This window comes from Polyodon spathula, chromosome 1 (genome assembly GCF_017654505.1).
Source record: "Polyodon spathula isolate WHYD16114869_AA chromosome 1, ASM1765450v1, whole genome shotgun sequence".
NCBI lineage: Eukaryota > Metazoa > Chordata > Actinopteri > Acipenseriformes > Polyodontidae > Polyodon > Polyodon spathula.
This window is the reverse complement of record NC_054534.1, coordinates 73,426,014-73,448,918: the sequence shown is the minus strand read 5'-3', so window position 1 is coordinate 73,448,918 and position 22,905 is coordinate 73,426,014. Positions and strand designations below refer to the sequence as shown.

The 22,905-nt window shown below is 37.9% G+C and overlaps 2 protein-coding genes across 5 annotated transcripts in view; one reads left to right on the top strand and one right to left on the bottom strand.

The window, feature by feature from the left end:
• The window catches only part of kdm4c (lysine (K)-specific demethylase 4C), a 201,143-nt gene extending 199,687 nt beyond the window's left edge, over window positions 1-1,456 (bottom strand). Inside the window, exon 1 of one of the 4 annotated variants that reach the window (XM_041261798.1) lies at window positions 1,182-1,456. The gene's annotated coding sequence lies outside the window, so the exon portion shown is untranslated. The remainder of the gene's footprint in view (window positions 1-1,181) is intronic. The other 3 variants (XM_041261791.1, XM_041261782.1, XM_041261773.1) reach the window with 3 other exon arrangements.
• A 485-nt stretch (window positions 1,457-1,941) lies between these two features.
• LOC121322176 (proteasome adapter and scaffold protein ECM29-like) overlaps window positions 1,942-22,905 on the top strand; it is a 44,983-nt gene continuing 24,019 nt past the window's right edge. The window contains exons 1-18 of the mRNA XM_041261760.1: window positions 1,942-2,460; window positions 3,887-4,017; window positions 4,130-4,246; window positions 4,729-4,847; window positions 5,278-5,427; window positions 5,706-5,877; window positions 6,405-6,544; window positions 6,951-7,032; window positions 15,095-15,214; window positions 18,965-19,050; window positions 19,517-19,592; window positions 19,709-19,758; window positions 20,062-20,128; window positions 20,225-20,347; window positions 20,866-20,969; window positions 21,361-21,484; window positions 21,982-22,062; window positions 22,460-22,679. Of these exons, the coding sequence (XP_041117694.1) occupies window positions 2,439-2,460; window positions 3,887-4,017; window positions 4,130-4,246; window positions 4,729-4,847; window positions 5,278-5,427; window positions 5,706-5,877; window positions 6,405-6,544; window positions 6,951-7,032; window positions 15,095-15,214; window positions 18,965-19,050; window positions 19,517-19,592; window positions 19,709-19,758; window positions 20,062-20,128; window positions 20,225-20,347; window positions 20,866-20,969; window positions 21,361-21,484; window positions 21,982-22,062; window positions 22,460-22,679 (1,984 nt within the window). The 5' untranslated portion in view covers window positions 1,942-2,438. The remainder of the gene's footprint in view (window positions 2,461-3,886; window positions 4,018-4,129; window positions 4,247-4,728; window positions 4,848-5,277; window positions 5,428-5,705; window positions 5,878-6,404; window positions 6,545-6,950; window positions 7,033-15,094; window positions 15,215-18,964; window positions 19,051-19,516; window positions 19,593-19,708; window positions 19,759-20,061; window positions 20,129-20,224; window positions 20,348-20,865; window positions 20,970-21,360; window positions 21,485-21,981; window positions 22,063-22,459; window positions 22,680-22,905) is intronic.

Genomic DNA, 22,905 nt, shown 5'->3' with positions numbered 1-22,905 from the left:
AAAAAACGGTTGACAGTAAAAGTGTCTTTACACAGGGCTGTTTTTTTAATATATATTATTTCCTTAACTGTTGCTAACCCTCGCCGTGTGTGTTTGTGTGTGTGTGTAATTATCGCCTAGTTTGGCTCGGGACATTAATGACAAGGTGGGCCTTAGCAGATGTAATGCCCTCTTTCCAATTTCTGGTGAAAGATGCTTAAAATAATTGACATGCTAAAATTGCATATACGAGCCTAGAAGTATCAAAGTAATGGGAGTACAAAACACAACAAAAGTAAACTGTTTTGTTAAACTTCCACACCCACAAATATTAACTTTATCAAGGGAAAACAATTATTAGCGAGTCTGTCATGAATAATGTGGGTTGGTCTTAGCTGTAAACCCTGCCCTGTTCTTTCACTGCTCTAGTATTGCCGTCAACAAAGCAAAAAAAAAAAAAACAAACAAACAAAAAAAAAACGTTGCGTATCCCTTCTGTAGTATTTACCTATTCAGCTTTATTCTTGTTTATATACATATTTATTATTAATAATAATACCAAGTAGATTTTTATATTATCTACATGTGACAGCGTAAAAACAAACAAGATACAGAATACAACTTAGTCATTTGTTGTTTTGTTCATTACAAAAAACACGCACACTAGTGTCATTAAAATGCGCCACAAACTCAACTCGTCTACTGCTAGCCAAGTTGTCCAAAAACGGCGACATGATAAGACAAACAAACAGATGCAGGAGACAGATGTGACACGCACACGCACACACACAGTAAACCCCACCACGGATGCAACATCAAATTAACTTATTCACCCTTTGTCGCTCGTCCCCCATTCCCTCTCCCTGTTCTGCTCTCTCTCTCTCTTTCTCTCATGGCACGTCACATACAACATACATGAACAGCACATACAACTGTAAAGAAAAAAATATTGTCAAAACCAAACGTCAGAATTAAACAGGTTGTATCATAGGCCAGGCAAAGCCAAAAGCAGCTGATTTAACTGGAAGAACAGCAGAATCCACTGAGCTGACATTCTGCCCTGCATTCACATATCATAACAATAAAACGATAACATTTTCAGTCAAAAATGCTGTTAATAACTGGGCTGTGTGAACCCTTCACGTTGTAATAAACACTGAACTGTTAGCTACAGTCTCCTGCAGCTCGCTGATTTATTTTACCTGTGTGTTTGACGGTGTTTGTGTTTATTTGTTTGTTTTGTTTTTTTTCCTTAGTAGTTCAAGTCCTCCGGTTAATGACAGCTCGTTTCCTTTCCTCTCTTCCCACCACGAACTGCTGCAGCTAAAGATAGGAAGTACTGCGCATGAGTGGTCGCATTGACATTGCCTCTAGAGGCACCAGTGAGAAAGTGCACTTTTAAAAGGGTCAAGGAAATGTTTATGAAGATGACTGCTTTTCATTTCCTAAATAAAAGTGAAATAACATTAATTGTACACCCGTAATATCTTGTACTGTGTCTGCCCTAAATGTAATTTATACGTTCCTTCACAGTTTAAATCTGATCAAACATTTTACATATACACAATGCCAAGTCTCAGCATTTATTGGCATATTTGAACACTTGTTAGCATTTATTGGCAATGTCCTAGTTTATGTTATAATATATAATATGGCATGTGAAATGTGTAATTAAACAACACACAATTTGATTACCCCTTAATGATTCCAAACTATCATATGTGACAAAGGTTTAAAATACATTTGTAAAATAAGATATAACTGCAAAAGTATGTGATCCGCAAATTGACTTTATTTTTACTGCTGATTTTTTATTGTAATTTTACATACGTTATGATCATTCTAACATAACATTATTAATCACTGTAATAAAACTATAGCAAAATATGGGTTAGTCAATCAAATCTGAGGGGACTACAAATGGACACTGTACCACTGGTAATAAGTGTAAGCTTTAAAAAACGGTTAACAGTGCAGCCAAGTGAATGTACCATGGTAAACTGTTAACACTTCCAACCAAAGTACAACAGATAGGTAAAAACGTGATTCTACTACGTCCCAAAACCAGAGATGGCATAACTTGACTGTACCAAATCAACTCCCCGCCCAAAAAAAGAGGATAATAGACAGGTCGGGATAACGTTACAACAGCTGCACGTTTGGACTGAGCACAACACATAGCACATTGGCTTACACAACCATGAGAGACGGGGTTGTTGTCATTTTGGACTCCTTCACTTGTTAAATTTGTATCCCTCCCAAGCCATACCTCCATTCCAACTCTAAGTGGTGCTGTTGCTTTACTCTGGAACAGTTTCTGTAGTCTCAGCTATTTCTAAATATATATATATATATAAAAAAAAAAAAAAAAAAAAGTCAAAGGCCGATACAGTTGTGTGTTGAAGCTCTGGCAGCAGGACTGCTCTCGATTAAGTGTGTGAGGAAGTATCGCTGCAAAAATGGCTGCTCAGGATGAGCTCAGTAAGTTATGAGTGCAATGGAGAAACGGCACTTTGAAAGTCGTTTATGAAATTTTTTACCATTTGTCGTATTTATTGTTAAACAAAAATAAATCTGTTTTAAAAAGCCTCTGGTTTTGTTAACGCAAAGAGGGTATTAATGTGGAGTTGTTAAAGATTAGGCCTAGTGCACAGTCATGATGTGAAAACAAAACTACTTTGTGCATGGAAACAATGGTTAAATTGTGTCCGTTCTAATTTATTAATTTGGCAGATCGACACGTATTTAGTATTTTCAACGCATTATTGTCTATCAAAATAAGATTTTTTAGGTAGTGGTAGTCGTTGCCACTGCATGTTGAGAAATATAGAGTATAAACTAAACTGTACAAATGCATTTCCCTGATCGCACAGCATAAAAACGGCCAATGTTGCAGCACATCAGTGTTTTTTTTTATTTTTTTATTTTTATTAATTTTATTATTTTAATTACTTGATACTGTCAAACTGTCCTTACCAAAAGTTAGATAGGATTTGAATTTATATTGGAAATACGTTTACTAAACAATATATTACAGTCTGAACAATATCTGATATTAAATAGTAATATAGACAGATTTTTCTTTTTTTAATCTCCTAATTACACGACCATTCAGTCGGTTTTGTATTGAGGATATTGGTACTGTATTTTTTGAACCGGTGGACGGTAGATTTGCTGCAGCCCATCCTTAATTTTGATGAACTGAGATAGTCGCGACTAAAAAGGATTGCCTTACCAACATAAGATTTCTCCAATACAATTTGCCTTGTATTTTCCATTGGAATATAAAATAACAAAATAGTTAAGTCTAATTTAGAAGAAAATTGTTGGTTGTAAATTTTCTGTATGTTGTATGTTTACAGTGATTGTTATTAATGGTACAGTATTATTTATTTATTTTTATGTTGTGCTAGCACTTATTTAGTGCTGGGATTGTTGAAATCTGAAAACACTCCCATCGCTGCCTCTTTATTTCTGCCATGTGGTTGGTTTTAATCAGAATCCCTGTTGAGGCAGCTTAACATAAGAGGCAATGGTTTTATTTCCATAATTGACATAAAATAATTCCTGCTCCTTTTTAAATAGGTTACATGAGATCTGATGGTCATTAGATAGTACAGGTAAAATTAAGACAGTGTTTAGCACATTGGTTGATCATGATCACTATTATTTCTAGGCTTCACACTAGCCTTTCTTTTCATGTGGAAACCTTATTCCGCTGTGGGGTCTGCAAGACAAAGTTTAGGCACGTTAGGGATACAATGAGGGGGGAATTTGTGTTGATTTTATTCATATCATGTCTTCTCACTGTATTTAGAGATCTCCAGTCTTCAGTTTAGAGCATTACATGTATCAGAAGTAAAACCTGTTAGTGTATATTGTAACTTAATTGTTGAATTGTCATCAGACCAGCTGGAGCGTGTCTTCCTACGCCTTGGCCATGCAGAAACAGATGAACAGTTGCAGCACATCATATCCAAGTTCCTCCCTCCAGTTTTGCTCAAGTTGTCCAGCATTCAGGAAGGTGTGAGAAAAAAGGTAATTATTTTTATATCTGCAGTGTCAGTATGTAGTGGTGTTTGGTGATTAAAACCTTGAATAATAATTCTGCATCTACAGGATTTTTAATCTGTGTTTTCTTCACACTCAGGTCATGGAGCTGCTGGTGCACCTGAACAAACGTATAAAGAGCCGGCCTAAGATCCAGCTGCCTGTTGAGACATTACTGGTCCAATACCAGGATCCTGCTGCAGCCTCTTTTGTCACTGTAAGTAAACAATAACAGCCAAACTCTGATATACCAGATCTGTTCCCACTGACATCTGAATTATTAGATACTTTCCCTGTAGTGTTATATACTGTACAATCTAAAGTTTTTCTGTCTGACTTCCTGACACTTCTTGTTAAGTATAGTACTTGGTTGTGTTCACTACTTTTTATTGTAGATTAAGTGTTGGAATTAAGGATAGTCAACACTTGGCATTGCTCATGTGACAGGTCTAGAGTTCCACATACTGTACCATTGGTATTGATAGTTACAAAATTAAAATGTGCTTAAAGTAATCCACAGTATAATCCACCAGTACTATGCAATAAAGGTTGTTTGCATAGTACTGGCACAAATGTTCTCGGTCCATAGCCCAGCTTATCTTTCGTTTTCTAATCTAATGGAACACTACTTGGTAAAAGTAAAGAGGTTGGGTAAAAGACTACCTTCATGTGCCTTATTTCCATGTTCTGTTCCAACAGAATTTCACTATAATTTACATCAAGATGGGTTATCCACGTTTAGATGTGGAAGAACAGTGTGAATTGGCTCCTACTCTACTAACTGCAATGGAAGGAAAACCACAGCCACAGCAGGATAGGTATTATTATTATTATTATCTGCAAGAGTCTAAAGGATTGAAACAAATATTTACATGTATATATTTGTCGTGGTGCACAGAACAGATCAATGAACAAAAGGCTATTTAGGGAGTCAGTGGGTCCCATCATCCAGACTTGGATAACCTCTGACCACAGATTCTACTGGTCCAGGAAATTGAGATACTGGGCTACATTATGTAATAAGTTCTTCAACTGCCATGATTTTCAAGCTTTCAAAACATGTGTCCTTTCATCAGGGAAAGTGGATGATAATACATCTGATGAATATACTTTGCACAGCTGTATCTAGGGTACATTATAATGTGTACAGTATAATGTGTATATATTCAGTTATTTGTTCCTGCTGCATGTGAAAAGTATTCTGAAAAAAGTATAATTAACACAGAATTTATGTTTATTTTTTTTCAGCTTGATGCATCTTCTAATACCAACACTCTTCAACATGAAATACCCTTCAGAGCCATCAAAAGTTGCCTCTCCCTTTATCCTTGTTGAGAAACCAAAGACTGTGCATTTGCTTTTAGATTTCATGTTAGACGTTCTTATGATGCCTTATGGGTAAGTCCATCTTTTTTGTCTTATTTGCCCCATTAATACCATGTTATGTCTGTAGTTGGTTGATCAATATAATGTTAGTGCTATATAACGCAATAGCGGAAAAGAAGTAGATAAAACAAGTTAAGCTGTAAACACAATTAAATCAGGCTGCCGCTTTTCTAACAGGTACTGCACATGAACTTGAAAGTGCATACCTGTATCCTTGGTTTGACCTACATAAAAGCAGTTAGTGGACAGTAGTAATGTATTTGATTTGAATCTTTTCTTCAATGCTGCAGGTTTGTTTTGAATGAACCCCAGAGTCGTCCTAACCCTGCCTCCCCTCAGAGCTCTGCGGGCAATGGTAGTGCTGGCGGTGTTGGAATTCCTCAGCCACCACCTGGCATGAGCTTTTATGCTGCCAAACGCATCATTGGAGAAACACCATGGACTCCAGAACAACTTGAACAGGTACTCAAATGTGTGTGTGTGTATCATGTAAATGTGTTATATTGTAATGATATTAAAAAATGGAAGAAAATGTACAGTGGTGCCCCCATAAGCATTGATCCCAAAATAAAATCCATCATTAGCGTGTAATAAAAGTGTTTTATCACTGGGGTGGGAATTTCATAGTTTTTGGTTCATAGCCCAGATTGTCTTCAGTTCTCAAATCTAATGGAACATTACTGGATTGAGTTAGAGATTGGTAAAAGTCTTCAAGAATTGAACAGTTGGCACTTGTCTTTTGGGAAAAGATATCCTACAGACTTTTGCAAAAAAAACAGTTCTTGCGAGTCAGTAAAACTTTTCCTTATTAGGAACATAATTAAATTTAATTGTGGGCTAATTGTAAAAAAAAAAAAAAAAAAAAAAAAAAAAAGTGTTATCAGAGTATGTAATTAGCCAGGAACATTTAGACTGCTAAATCATTAATTGTATTGATTTTAATTAATTCATTGTTTTGTTTTGTTTTTTTGTTTGTTTTTTAACAACAGTGTAAACTTGGGATTGTAAAGTTCATTAAAGCAGAGCAGGTGCCCGAAGTTGAAGCAGTTGTGCACTTGGTAATTGCTTCTAGTGATACTCGTCACAGTGTGGCAACTGCAGCAGATCTGGAGCTGAAGAGCAAACAAAGGTAAGGGAAGTAATGCAGTATACTGGGAAGAGCAGCTGAATAAATCTTTACTGTATAGCTTCCCTTCTTTGCCAACTTTTTGTACTGTACTCTGCATCGTTCAATCATTGTTTGTGTAGCAAATCAGTTTATATGTACTAAAATATAAATTACTCATGAATGTAGAGTAATTTTACACAATTATGCAACTCATAGTAAACATTTGTTATTTCATCTGAAATTATGGCATTGTGTGGTTTAGAGGTAGGTGATCATGGAAAATGTTAGCTAGGAACTAGATTGGCTTATTGAGTACAAATATTAGGTTTCTAAAGTTTCTGCATGAGAGTTATTTTAGTGTGTTTATTGTTTTGTTTTTTTTTGGCTGCTGATTTGTTCATTGCATAACTCAATGTAATCTTTGCAGCATAATTGACTGGAACAATCCTTCAATTATTAACAAGATGTATAAGGTGTACCTTGGGGATATTCCACTTAAAACAAAAGAGGTAAGATGATGTAATATGAAAATGACTGCTTGTTCTGTTAAACTTTTTGAGTAAATGTCAATATATCAAAATCTGAGAGGCAAGGGGGTAGCTGTAAGGATGTTTTTTGCACCAATGATTTGCTGGTGCAAAACCTCCATAATGCTGCCTTAAGTCATGTTTAGCTGGTCTGATTTTACCAGCTGACAAAAATGTGGCATATATAAAGAATGGTGTTCAGTTGGCGTTCTGCATCCGCTGTCAAATTTGCGCTTTGCCATCATTAATCCATTACAGTTATATTGAATTGCATTCAAATGAAGAAAAGAGCATAGAATTGGGCGGGATCTGGGTACTAAGTGGGTGCAAACATTATAATGTGATGTAAAGATTTTGCCTTGCACTTAGGCAATTGCTGACCCTCCAAAAACTTTACACCTCTTCTTAAGGTGCAAACCATTGTAGAAGTGAGTAATTAAGAGCTATATAAAAGCACAGACCTGCAGAGACTTGTCATTGGCTTCAGGATGACTGCTGTGGTTCACGTCCTGATGTGGTGACACTTGGCTGTTGTTGAGGAGGGGCAGGAACACATTCAGAGGAGATGGGCAAGACAAAGAAGACCCTGCATATTCAATCCCATGGTCGCGTTGCTTGGGATGCCAGGGGATGTGGTGCTAAAGCGTTGTCTCACTCCAAAGGTCATCCTAGACCTAATAGCTGAATTGAGGGATAAGCTAGACCCCAGCGTCAGTCTAGAAACCACTATCCCCGCACTTGTGATAGTGCTGTGTTCTCTGGACTACTTAGCCTCTGGTTCCTTTCATTCCACAGTTGGAATGTCTGGAGGGATAGCCCAATCCACCTTTTTCAGAGTGCTAGGCAAATTTCTGGATGTCATACTAGAAAGGGCAAGCCAATACATAGCATTTCCTAAGGATACTAACATAACTGATGTTACCTGAGGCATTTCCAAACAACTCTATTGCATGCTGAGTGACCTCAGCCGTAAGGACTCTGGGTTTCGTCTCAGAAAACTTTTTTTTTTTCTTTTCTCTGGGCCAAGAGGACTTTGCTGCACTTATTGTGACATTTCATTTTGATTTGTATTTTTGTGCTCCACAAATGTCATACAGCCACTACTGCCCTCTATACTCCTAACTGTGCAAGTGCTGCCACTAAATAGACTGATGCGCTCCCTGAGACCCTCATTATCAATTGTAGATCGTTATTTGTGCGTGTTGAGTAATTTGCATTGCTCTTCAGCTTTCTTAGGGTGCTGTGCAAAATCATTGCCTGGCCGCAATGCAATTTGAATTTTGCACCCGCTGTTATTTCCACTGCGCCTATACTTGCATCGTCCCCAAGATGTGCTGAACCGTGCCAATTTTCTCTCAACTCCAAACTAGTTGGGACCAGTCACTGTTTAGAGAGTCTGATGTTTCTTATGTCTTCATGTTTATGTCATATTGTATAAAAAAATAAACTTTTAAATAAAACACACAGCATGGCTCTAGCTTTAGGTCAATTCAGATTACTAGGGTTCAGTCATCAGAATATAAGTTTCTAACAGAGTAGTGTATATAAGTAGGCATATTCTATTCAGGCATAAGTACATTGGTGACCTTAAAATGCTCCAGAGTTTTAATATAATAATATGGTCATTTTTACATTTTAAAATTCTAATTATAGATCTGTTTTCTTAATGCATGTGGCAGTGAAAAAATACAAGCGGGTGAATATTTCAAAATGTGATATTTTAAGTTAATGGGGAAATTTCAGAGCAAAAGCGCTCTTGTAGTCTAAATTATTATTATTATTATTATTATTATTATTATTATTATTATATTATATTATTATTATTATTATTCTAGTTAATGGTGTAAGTTAAACAGACCTGGTAGGTTATAATTAGAATTACAGCAGCATTGCTTGCTGAAATTACAAGTACAATTATATTTTGTTCAATTACAGTTACAATTAGGCTACAGTAATTGCAATTATAGTTACAATTATACTAAAAAGTAACATAAACAAGTAATCACAGTAACATGTTTATTTATTCTAAATACCCAAGCAATAATCACATTGTTTTCAAACAAATGGGGTCACTAAAGGTGGTTCAAAATATAAGAATAATGATTGCTCAATGTAAAACACAACATGGAACCGTGAATGATTAAGCTTGCAAAGGTGTGACCTTATAAGAGCTCATTCTGTTCAAGGTATATGTGAGGCGAGAGTGTATTAAATGGAATGTCCAGACAGTAATTTATGTGTACAGAAATAAAATAATTTATTTTTATTCTCTATACACAACAAAAGGATTAAATAACAAAAGAAAACAAAATGGTGTGAGGGAAGGAGTGCAGGGGTGAAATCCAAAACAAACTGTGATGACTCGTCTTTAATTGTCTTCGTGGCGACCCATACATAAACAAAAAAAAGACAAAAGAAATGTTAGTGTTTTTTAAAAATCCCGCTGCACCAAACCAGTCTCTCCCTTCACCCGTTACTCCTCCTACTTTACTTTCGGACCAACCCCGAACACAGTAGTACGTTCCCTTTAGTATGTAATGTCCCGCCTCTGTAGTCAGTGGAACACCAATCCCCAACCGACACGTGTCCTTATCCTTCACTTGACTCCAGTGGCTGGAATTTACATACTCGTACTTCCGCCCCTCACCAAGGTGCCGCCCCTCAAAAGATGACTTTTGCCATGGTCACGAGATCTTGGTAAGGGAAGTCCCGAGTTGGTTTGATGCCATCTACTGTCGGGAGGCTGAATCACAGACCGAAAACCCTTTGACTCATCACATATCCCACCCCTCAGAGTGGAGCCGAAGGAACACTCGGAAACCTCTAACCCTTCCCTTTTCCCTCCCTCCCGGGAAAAAAAATCAGCATTTTGATGTAACTTACCCGCACGATACCTTATTTGAAAGGCGAAGGGTTGGAGCGCCAGGTACCACCGCGTAATCCTAGCGTTTGAATCCTTCATCGTGTCTAACCACTTTAAAGAAGCGTGATCTGTGATGAGTACAAAGGGTCGTCCCAGAAGATAGTATTTTAAAGATTCCACTGCCCATTTCACTGCCAGGCATTCTTTCTCCACTACCGAATACCTCTGTTCTCTGGGCAGTAACTTCCGACTGATGTATAGTATCGGGTGTTCTACACCATCTCTCTCCTGGGACAGAACCGCCCCCAGACCAGTCTGCGATGCATCTGTCTGCAGGACGAACTCTCGGCTGAAATCCGGGCTTATTAATGCTGGGGCCTGACTCAAATTAGTTTTAATAGATTCAAAGGCTGTCTGACACTCTGCACTCCACTTAATTTTATTTGGAGCGTTCTTTTTAGTGAGATCAGTGAGAGGGGCGGCTATAGTGGAAAAGTGTGGAATAAAGCGGCGGTAATAACCAGCCAACCCTAACAGTGATCTCACCTGGGTTTTCGTGGTAGGTACCGGTGAATCCAACAAAGCCTGGACTTTTGAAACCAACGGTTTCACTCTACCCTTACCCATTATGAAACCTAAATATTTAGTTTCTTCTTTTCCAATAGCGCACTTTGCCATGTTCGCTGTGAGCCCCGCCCTCCTCAGAGACTGTAAGACGGCTTCTAATCTAGTCAAATGTTCTCTCCAGGAAGAACTATAAATGACTACATCATCGATATACGCAGCTGCATACTCTCGATGAGGTTGTAAAACCCTGTCCATTAGTCTCTGAAAAGTAGCAGGCGCTCCATGAAGTCCGAACGGCATAGTACAAAATTGAAAAAGACCCTCTGGGGTTGAAAATGCCGTTTTCTCACGAGAGGCTTTCGTTAATGGAATTTGCCAATATCCTTTCGTCAGATCCAGAGTTGAAATAAACCGAGCTTGCCCCAGTTTGTCTAAGAGTTCATCTACTCGAGGCATGGGATATGCATCAAACTTGGAGATAGCATTCACCCTCCTAAAATCGATACATAATCGTAGTGACCCATCTGGCTTGTCTATTGGTACTATTGGGCTACACCACTCACTTCGGGAAGGTTCAATTACCCCAAGTTTCAACATACACTCCACCTCCCTTCGAACAGAATCTCTCCGACTCTCTGGAATGCGATACGGTCTCTGTCTAACTCTTAGACCTGGCGGAGTGATAATAGCATGTTCGATCAAATGCGTTCTTCCAGGCACGTTAGAAAACACATCACTGAACATTTTAATTAGATTGCTTACCTCTTCACGCTGATCAGGAGTTAATTGTTCCCCCATCGGGACCTCAATTGCTGACTCTGACTCAATTGAGGGTCCAAAATCCTCTCCCTCCTGTACAGGAGATATAAAATGGACTTCCCGTTCTTTCCACGGTTTCAGGAGATTAACATGATAAATTTGACTTTCTTTCCGACGCCCAGGCTGTCGGATCTCATAATTGACTTTACCAATTGCTCGAATAACCTGAAAGGGACCCTGCCATTTAGCAAACAACTTAGATTCCGATGAGGGCAACAATAACAACACTTTATCTCCAGGTCGAAAGTTCCGAATTCTTGCATTTTTATTGTAGCTTTGTTGCTGCTTCTGCTGTGCCGCTTTGAGATTGTCATGTGCCAATCGACCGACTAATTCTAAGCGATCGCGTAACTGCAACACATATTTTACTACATTTTTAGACTCCTTTGACTGTTCTTCCCAGCCTTCTCTTATGAGATCCAAGATACCCCGCGGCTGCCGACCGTACAAGAGCTCAAACGGGGAAAACCCCGTTGAGGATTGTGGTACCTCGCGAACTGCAAAGAGCAAGTAGGGAAGCAGTTTAGCCCAATTGCGTTTTTCTTGATCTACAAAGCGGCGCAACATATTTTTCAAAGTCTGATTAAATCGTTCAACAAGCCCATCCGTTTGAGGATGAAAAACTGAGGTTCTAATTGAACGGATTTTCAATAATTTATATAGTTGCTGAATACAGTCTGACATAAAATTAGTGCCCTGATCAGTGAGAATTTCTTTCGGGATTCCCACCCTAGAGAATATTTTTACCAATTCATTCGCTACAGCTATTGCATTCATAGAGCGTAAGGGAACAGCTTCTGGATATCTCGTTGCGTAGTCCACTACTACTAAAATATACCGATATCCTGACTCTGTTCCCTCCAGAGGGCCTACTAAATCTACACCAATCCTTTCAAACGGTACCCCAATAATTGGAAGTGGAACCAGAGGTGCGGGGCGAACTGACTTAGGGGCAGCTAATTGACATTCAGGACACTCCGATACATACTTCCGCACCAGACCATAAACCCCAGGCCAAAAAAACCGGGCCAGAATTCGTTCCTGAGTCTTTTCAGTTCCCAAATGACCTGAAAATGGAATGTCATGCGCCAATCTCATGACTTCTGACTGAAAAGGCCTAGGAACCAATAACTGTTTTACGAGCTGTCCCGTCCCGGGAGCCCGGGTTATTCTATATAATAAGTGCCCAGATACAGAAAAATGCGGAAATACCACCGGTTGTCCTTCCTGCATATCCTTCCCCTCAATATATCTAACCCGTTTCCAAGCATACCGTAACGTGGGATCATTTTGTTGTTCATATCCCAAGTCAATATCTCGGTCCCAATGGTTAGGTACACAGAGAGGAGTGTCTTTTATTACATGACCTTCCACCTCAGTAACCTCGCAGCCCCGGTTACACTGAATACCTACTCCCTTTCCTTGCCGTTTCAGCGATTGGTTTACTTTTGTGTCAGACCCCTCCCCTTGTCGTCTCAGAGTTCCCTCATATTTTTCCACCCGACGCTCTCTTTTTGTTTTTCTTGGGCGGATTTTAGGGTTAAACAGGTCGGATTGCAACGGAAAAATCTCGCCAATTGTTTTCTCCTGTTGCTTTAATTGTCCCCTGGTAGAAACTAAGACCATTTCCCGACCTAAAATACGATCAAAAAACGGCCAGTCTCTTCCCAGGAGAACAGGGTATGGTAAACATTGCGCTACAGCCACTTTAACGCAAGCTGAATAATCACCTACAATAAGTCTAACTTTAGTGGTGGGATAAACCCGAGTTTCTCCATGAATACAGGAGATAGCCACTTTACCCTGTGGCTCCCAGGCTACCCCATCCAAGAGAGCTTGCCGAATCAATGTTTGTGCACACCCAGAGTCCGCAAATGCGTAAGTACTCTTTCCCCCGACCTGTACTCTTAACTGATAAGGGCCCTCCCGACATTCCCCAGTGTTCCTACCTGTTACTGCTGACCAGGATCTTGTCGCCAGGTCCACCTTTATTACTGGACAATTCCTGGCAATGTGTCCAGGCTCATTACATTGGTAGCACACTTGGTTAGGAGGCATCAACGGAGTTAATCTGTCCTGCGAGTCCGCGACCGGCAGGTTAGGGGGATTCTCTCTCGCCCAGGATGGGGCTAACCTCGACCTCCATGGTCTGAAGGTCTGGTTACCCCCTCTGGGCTTCATTGGTTGGTTGGTCCGAGTTAGTTTAGGGGCAGGAGTGGGGTCTGACCCGGCGCCTTCGTTTGCGTCTTCGTAGGCCTCCGCCAGGAGGATGGCATCCTCGAGAGTGGTAGGTCGATTCCTCTTAATCCACTCTCGATTCCCTGGCGGTAGTATAGACGCAAACTGTTCTATAACTATTTTCTGCACCAGTTCTTGGGGTGTATGTTCTTCTGGCCGCAGCCACCGGGTGCACTGATCTAAAAGATATTGTCCCGCAACCCGGGGCCGCATCCCCTTGGACAGCTGGTATTCCCGAAAACGGCGCCGGTATGTTTCCTCCGTGATCCCGAGGCGTGAGAGAATGGCTTCTTTAACTTTAACATAGTCCCCTGCATTCGTGGCCGTCAGGGCTCGATACGCTGCCTGAGCTTCCCCTGTCAGGCAGGGTGCCAATTTCATGGCCCAGTGTTCCCTAGGCCACTCTGCAGCCTCTGCCACTCTCTCAAAAGTAATCAAGAAAGCCTCGGGATCATCTTCCGAGGTCATCTTCTGAAGATTAGGCTGAGCTGCAAACATCCGGGCAACCGCTCTCTCTGATGTTGATATTGATAGTTTTTCCACCAGCTGTCCAAAGAACTGGGCGAGCTGTTCCTGGTGCCATGTCTCTCTCTCCTCTCGCTTCTCCTCCTGCTCCCTAAACATTGTCAAAACTGTAGCTGGATCCATTTTCACTTCTGACACCACGTGTGAGGCGAGAGTGTATTAAATGGAATGTCCAGACAGTAATTTATGTGTACAGAAATAAAATAATTTATTTTTATTCTCTATACACAACAAAAGGATTAAATAACAAAAGAAAACATAATGGTGTGAGGGAAGGAGTGCAGGGGTGAAATCCAAAACAAACTGTGATGACTCGTCTTTAATTGTCTTCGTGGCGACCCATACATAAACAAAAAAAGACAAAAGAAATGTTAGTGTTTTTTAAAAATCCCGCTGCACCAAACCAGTCTCTCCCTTCACCCGTTACTCCTCCTACTTTACTTTCGGACCAACCCCGAACACAGTAGTACGTTCCCTTTAGTATGTAATGTCCCGCCTCTGTAGTCAGTGGAACATCAATCCCCAACCGACACGTGTCCTTATCCTTCACTTGACTCCAGTGGCTGGAATTTACATACTCGTACTTCCGCCCCTCACCAAGGTGCCGCCCCTCAAAAGATGACTTTTGCCATGGTCACGAGATCTTGGTAAGGGAAGTCCCGAGTTGGTTTGATGCCATCTACTGTCGGGAGGCTGAATCACAGACCGAAAACCCTTTGACTCATCACAGTATAGTTTTCCCTTTGTTCTTTGCTAAATGCAATTAGATTTGATTGCTTAAGCTGCTTCTAATATCAAGCTGACAGTGCTTTCTGTAATTGCTATTCAGCAGTATCATCCTGATATGCAGTGGATCATATGTTTTGCAAATTGAGGAGAAAAAAAGGTATGACAAATATGTAATTGAACTGTAATTGATCAAGTATATGGTATAAGTACATCACAATTACGCATGTGTTCCAAGTTCAACTACAATAATTACGTGTTACACAATTACAATTCTAATTGACCCCATTGATGTATTTGTTGCAGGGAGCAGCACTGAAACCAGAACTAAAGCGAGAGCCGGTCAGTACACGTGTTAAACTGAAGATCCTCCCTCATCTGCTGCGATCCAGGCTAGCAGCTGACACATTTCCAGCTAATATTCAGGTTGGCTTTTATTCCCCAGGAGAGTCTATCTAGCACTACAAAATGATTGGTGTGGTGCCTGCACCTTATATTTAAGCAGTCCAGTGCGTGGAGCTTGTGTATTTTTGTAAACCCGCCACCGATTCTATTTTAACTGCTAATATCTCATAAACTGTTCAGAGTGCCAACTTCATACATTCCGTGTTACTCCTCAGGCAAAATCTTTTCACTTTACCCTTTTAACTTGACCTTTTTCCAAGGATGGCTAATCTTGGGCTCATGTGATTAACTCTTCCTCAGTTATTGGCTTCAAACTCAGAACAAAGCGGTTTTTAAAATATATACAAGAATAAATAACTGCTACAGTGTCACAGCCTCATATCTCAGACACCATCTGAGGTGGTGACAGTGACCTCTGACTGAATAACAGTAGCCATATTAAGATTGTATCTCTTTTTGCATTAATGTTGGGGGGCTATAAATAGAGTAGCATTTCAGTTACTGTATTAATATTTGGCACACAGCAGTATTATATCAATGTCTAAAGTTCTATTGCTGGTTGTGTTCAGTAGAATATAAACATTTCGCTGGCACGTGGATTTCACTTTTGGCAATATGAATTATACATATCACACGCTTTAGTATTTTTGCAGCTGGTACGCTGTATTCTATAATTCTCTTAATAAAGTTCCATTAGAGCTCTTGACCACTGCTCTATTTTATTAAAAACGATACAGAACTTCTTCACATCCTTTTACTTCTTGTTTACAAACCATTCTATCAGATGATACATGATTCCCTTCGCAGAGCCAGTGATATTCTGTTTCAAAAACTATGGTTTTCCATTTAAAAAAAACAGTAATTTCAATGTTGTTCTATTTTCTATTTATTACTTGACACATGTACTTTTAACTTTCAAACTACATTGTTCAAGTAAAGGGCAATCTGTTAGTTAGTGTTGTTTGTGTTTATTGAAATTAAGCAACAGTTCATAAAAGTGAATACAAAATAGAAAAGTAAAAAAAAAAAAAAATTAATCATGAGTGTCGACTAATAACGATACTGAACACCATTCTAAATGGTTAATATTGAAGTTTAATTTCACCTAATAGTTCAAACAAGCGACAGTGATTCAGCTGCTGTCTAAAGCACATAGCGTACGTTATACTAATAGTAACTGATCTTAACATCATAAATGCAACCTTCTCCTAGCATTGGCATGTGGGATACAGTTTTCCAAAAATAAAAAATATCTTGACACAAAGCTGTACAGTGCTTTACAACAAATGGGCACATGCACCAATTTATCAAGAGGAATGTGTGCATTGGAGCACATTTTAACAGCAGAGAACAAAATCTTCTCACACGTTTAGACTTTAACATATGAAACACCATGCGGTGCCCAGAAGTAGCGCAGTACCCCGGTCTCCTTCGTTTTATGTCGTGAGAATATTTCTCATGGCTCCCACATAACTGATAAAAACAAAAATTGTTTGGTATAGAGTTGCGTTGTCGCAGCTAAAATATAAGTGCACTACAACACACACAACACGTCCAGAGAAAATAGAAAAAGCACTGCAAAGAGCAAAAGAAGTGTTAAGATGCACAGGCTTGGCAACTTGTATTAAAAAAAGCTGTTATCTTCACTGTCCGTTAAGAATAATTTGTAATCATATTTAAACATCAACTTTATTATGATCTTATAATTATGCTACCGTATTACAACGTTTTTTCACAGCTCTACTGAATGTAATGTAATTTATTTTAACTTGTGTCAACCTCTTACTGTATTTTGATAATGGTTTTGGAGGAAACTGTCAAACACAGAATACAAGTTTTGATTTTTCAGTGTATTATTAGCAATACTCAGCAGAGACAAGCGACTGCAGCGGGCAGGATAGCCTACTTTTTTTTTGTACAAATTCTAGATGTGTAATAACATTGGAAGGTTAGTTGTGCAGGGGTGTGCAATTTCTGAAAAAAAAAAAAAAAACTTGCTGTACAAGGGTCAAAATGCTAGAAAAATCTACTTATCCTCCTTAAAAATCTACTTGCCCCCTCTCCGTTGCACAAAACACACACAAAAAAGTAGAATATACCTTTATGGATTTTGGTTTTATTTAACAGTCAATGCAATCAATCAAATAGTGATTAACAGGAGCAGATCTACCTTGTAGCTTAATGGGTTCACTAAATTCTTCAAGATACACAAAAGGTTCCCTGTGACCCGACCTCACGTCAACAGATTTATAACATGCTTTAAGGAAATATTTCTTTCAGTGCAATTTGGAAAACATTTGTTAGTAACTTTAAGTAACATACTAAGAGTACAACTATAATATGCAATACTTGGGAGTTATTCAAATATAAAAAATAGCTTATGCCTGTTTTAGTTTGTTGCATCACAGACACAAATTCATTGCCAACTATTACTGCTGCTTCATGGAGTTCTGATTTTTCTTGATGTTCTCTCAGTTTTATAACTGCTGAACCCCACATTTATAAAGGATGTGTGTATAACCTATCAAGTTTCTCAGTTTTATTTATTTTTACTGATTTTTTACCAAAATGCACACCGTATTTACAGTAGGCTCCATCAAATTCTGCAGACACAAAATATGTTTTTTCTTTTGTTTATTTCTGTTATGTACTTTTTTTTTTAAACCGCGTACTACAACATTTTACAGCTATTTTTCCTCCTCTAACATCTTGTCCCATGATGGCTAACTGGAACACTGCCGCAGCTGTTTCATACCATAATAATAATAATAATAATAATAATAATAATATAATTATTATTATTATTATTATTATTATTATTATTATTATTATTATTTTTTTTTTATTTTTTTTTTAGGACGGCAGTATTCTTTCTCTGTACTACTCTCACTGAAAAATAAATACATAAATTAATGTATGCACATTTCATGACATTTACAGTCTGTATTTTAAAACAATAATACAATGTTGTACAGATAATCTCCATATGTAAACATTTCATTTCTATTATAAGCATATTTGCCAATCATCATGTTTTAATAGTTTCACAATTTGATGGATTGTGCATGTTCAGTAAACAACTAATGAAGCATTTTAAATAAAAAAAAGATATGTAAATATATATGTAAATATGGTAAATAGCAAACTAGATTAGCAACAGTAAAATCTTTAAACAATATATCATAAAATGTTTTGACAGGGAAAGTTTGACTTGACGTCCCTTTTCAAAACTGAACTTTAGGTGTTGGTGGGTGGATTTGCGAAGATTTGTCATTTTGAAATTTAAAAAAAAAAACAAAAAACTGGTGTTTCACAAGATTTAATGTGTTGACCATTTTCTAAATTCTATAAATGATTCTCTTTCAGCATGCCAATTCCGTTACTTCAGCGTAAAATTCTGTTATGGACAGTCATTGGCACTGCCTATACATTATGCCCCATGACAATGTTTTGTTTTTATTCACAAAAACTTTTTTTTTTTTTTTTGTATACATTGCTATATATCAAACAATTGATATTAGTAATCCAAGAAGTGTTTGTAGGTGTACTTGCAATGTTCCAGTAGAATATATGTACATAACAAGAGGTTAACCAAGAAGCTAGAGGCAGGCATTATCTAATTGAGGTCAAACTTTTTTTTGTGTGTGTATCAGAATCTGGGAATATACTGTAGGAACGAACCTCTCTGTTCTTATGTTGCATTTGCATAGTGATCTACTTTTGCTGCTGTGACTGGGGACGTATGCCACTAACATACTTTCTGTTTTGCAGGTGGTGTATGACGGTTTGTTTGGTGCAAATACCAATAACAAATTGCGATCCCTTTCCTTGCAGTTTGTTCATCACATTTGTTTAGTGTAAGTGCTGGTTGATGATATTCACAAATACCTTTGTGACTTAGTTGTTTTGGTGACTTGTGTACACCAATTTACAGTAAGGTAGGGGTATATAGGAGTTATAGAGATCTACAGTTTTTAGTTGATTAACAACGTATAGGAATGTGTTTGTGTGGGTGGGTGGGCCTCTTATAATCATTTTTATTTTGTATTTAAACCATAACTCAAAGGTGTATATATAATTGATTTACAGTGACAGATCGAAATATGAGATGAGGCCCAAACCTCCCATTTTACTTAAGGTTAAAATACACTGAAGTGATGTTTGTTTTCACAAAGTCCCCTTCTTTTAATGCTTTTAAATTATTGCAAAACTCACCTTTTTTTTCTTTTTTTTTTCTTTTCTTTTATTCTTTCAAAATATTTGCTAATTTAATAATACATGAATAAAACACACTCATTTTGAATTTGTTTTCCCTTTTGATAGTTGCCCTGATAATAATAAGCCTCTGGGTCTCATGCTGTTGAATGGACTGACAAAGCTTATTAATGAATATAAAGAGGTAAGAAAATAATTTACAATCAGAATTCTCTGTTGTAAACTAAATTTATATTTGATGATGATCGTTTTGTGTTGATGTATAGATAATAAATGCAACACCACTTGTTCTTCTCCTAGGAGCCTAAATTGCTGTGTGTAGCGTACTCTGCTGTGGGAAAGTTATCAAGGTAACATTCATATAAAACAGACTTCATATTTAAATGTTTATTTTTTAATAAATAGGAAATCAGTTGTAATTTATAAGTTATAGTGTAAAATTAAAATTAAGAATAGCCGTTTTGAGGGGCAGGCTACCTAGAGACTATTGGTTTTCATACTGTTGTGCATTCCCCAATACAATTTATTGTCATATAAAATGTTTTGTAGTGTTAACAAATGATTTGAAATTCAAAAAGTACTCAGTTTGGTGGTGCTCACTTCTTACTTTTTTTGCCGGAATTTAACACATTCTTTCTTTTCTCTTTCATTAGCCGAATGCCTCAGCTCTTTTCAAAAGATATAGCACTAGTCCAACAACTTTTTGAAGCTATGTGCAAGGTAGGTTTAATCAATTGAATATTGGAATTACAGCACCTTCTGACTTGATTTTGAAATGTGAGGTTTTTTTAATATCTTGAAATCCCTGTATTTCAGGATGATCCTGAGATCAGACTCTCCATTCAGGAAGCTCTTTCCATGATGGTGGGAGCATATACCTCTTTACAAGGGGCACTGCTGAATCTCATGGAAGCTCTTGTTGCTGCATATATGGAAAAGGTAATCAAGATGAATTGTTTGAGTTCTAGATATTTGCTGCCATTCTGTTCTGCCATCATACAATGCAGCAAACCGTTGACATTGGAAATGGCCGTGACAGCCAGAGTACAGTATTTTTTTGTATAGCTTAATAGAGCTAGACTTGAGCTGTAATTACGGTTTGACCCCTTTATTCTTTTACATAAAGACTTGGTGCATCCATCTTAGTAATACCTTGCCTGGCACCACTATAGTTTTAAATCAAAGCTTATGCAGAGCAAACTGCAGCAGACAAGCAAACAGGAGCCTGAAAACTGACATGATTTGACAACTGCAGAGACTCTTCAGTCCTCTTCCCTACAGCATTATACTTTGGGAGGGCACGTTGTCATAGAAAATAATGTAAATCATCACTAGAACCCTTTTCATTGTGCTAAATTATTTTTCTTATGTGAAACAATGTCATCTCTATTCAGGAATTCAAATATTTTTCTAAACATCTTACTGAAAATGACTTTATGACTTTATTTTTTCCACAGCCAGAAGTGCAGGTTCGTCAAGTAGCTATGAAATTTGCTAGCACAGTGTTTGCACCTGACCACATACCTTCCAGATACCTCATTCTTCTGGCTGCTGGAGATCCGTAAGTATTTTATTGTGGGTTGGTAGTCAAACAAATATCAAGTAAAACCTGCTTACACAAGACATAGCAGTAATCCAACTATTTATTTATTTATTTATCTATTTGTTAGTTATTTACTTTGCAAAGCCATCTTTTGAGTTTCATTGGACTGTAAATACCACACTGAGTTTGTATTTTAACAGATAACTGTTGTAAAAACAAGCTAAAATAATTTACAATGTGATATCACAAATGGGTCTGCTGGAAGTAGAGTGAGATTTTGTCAGATGGTCAGTATGTAGATGTAGTATACTGTGTTGGTTGGGGAGCTTAATGGTACGCTAGCAATGACCTTTTCATAAAGTAAAAGGCTTAGCATTTAGATTTTTTTTTTTTTTTCTCCCCCCAACAGTCGTGAAGAAGTTCATGGGGAAGCTCATCGTGTACTGAGAGCGCTTCCAGCCAAGACTACTGAAAAGGAAGGTTCCAAACCAATGCCTTCCTTCCCTGAAATGGTCAGCTATATTCAGGAAAAGGTACTTATTCAACTTCTACTCATCATGTGGTCATCAGGTGTCCTGATCATTTGTGGAAATTGGATGTTCATTATGTTGAATGTAAAACTGATTAAGCCAGTAAACAAAAGGAATAAATTGTAAGTTGACAAAACCAGTTTTTCCCTGCCAGGTGCATGTAATCCTTTAAGTATTCGGACATGGTATGGAATTTAGGGGACTTGCGTAATGTGTTATTGTATGTTGCTTTCCTACATTTTTGCTAAATGTATGCTTTCGTTCACCAATTGCACCGCTTAAATTGCATTGAGGTTTGTTTTAAACTCAAGGAATCTTTTATCCAATCTTTAATAATTTTAAAATAATTTATATATACACACACACACACACACACACACACACACACACACACACACATATTTGCAGAACCTAAACATTCTAGTGATGATGATGATGTGTGCCAGTTACTGTTGGCAAATATATATTTTTTATAATTCATATTTATTTATTTATTTTAGGCATCAGAGAGAATGAAAACTCCAGCAAAGTACACTGTTGGAACTTCTATCCTTCCTTTTAACCCTTCTGCATTTGGAGAGGTAATTCATATTCTTGAGCAACAGTCTGTTTTGTATTAGCTTAACCCTTTAAACCCTTATTATTATTTACCTTCTATTATTTATTCTGCTTAGATACTTGTTTAAAAACTTGTTCTTCTATGACCCGAGGGCAATTACAAAGTTTTGTTGAAAAATACTGATGTTAGGTTCTGTTATGTTTTTCCCTCTATTGTGTGACTATGTAGATATGTTTTACACAACTGGAATCAGCTGAGGTAATATTTAACATGCCCAGTGAAGGGCTGAATGGGGGGGTGGGGTGTTAACATTCATTTAAAGGGAGGTCTAATCATTTAGTTAGATCATAGCATGTTAATCTAGATTAAAACATACCAAACCTCCAGTATGGTTCAATTATATTGATTGCCTGTTTCAGATTATCTTGTACCTACGAATGTGCCTTGCTCACAGTGCCGGAGCTATGCCCACCTCCCAGAGTCTGGCTGACATGCAAGATAACTCTCCAGCTATTGCAAGTTATGTCCGAAACCTGCTGTCTGGAAACACCAATTCATTACTGGTGCACAAGGGAGGGGATTCAAACCCAGTGCAGCTTTATATCGAGCTGCTTCAGCAGTTGCTGTCAGCAGTCGGAGGTTAGTAAGGCGTTCATATTGGTGTGAAAATCTAAATTGAGTTGTTGCAAAAACAAATAAGAACCTTATTTTTACTATAGAGGGTGCTTTAAAAACAGAATTTGGGAGGGCAGGATTCAGTGTTCCTGGCCATGCATTTTTTTTTTTTTTTATTAACCACAAAATAAATATACAGTGGTAATATTAAGTTCATAAGATACAGTGAAATATGGTTAACTTGAATTAA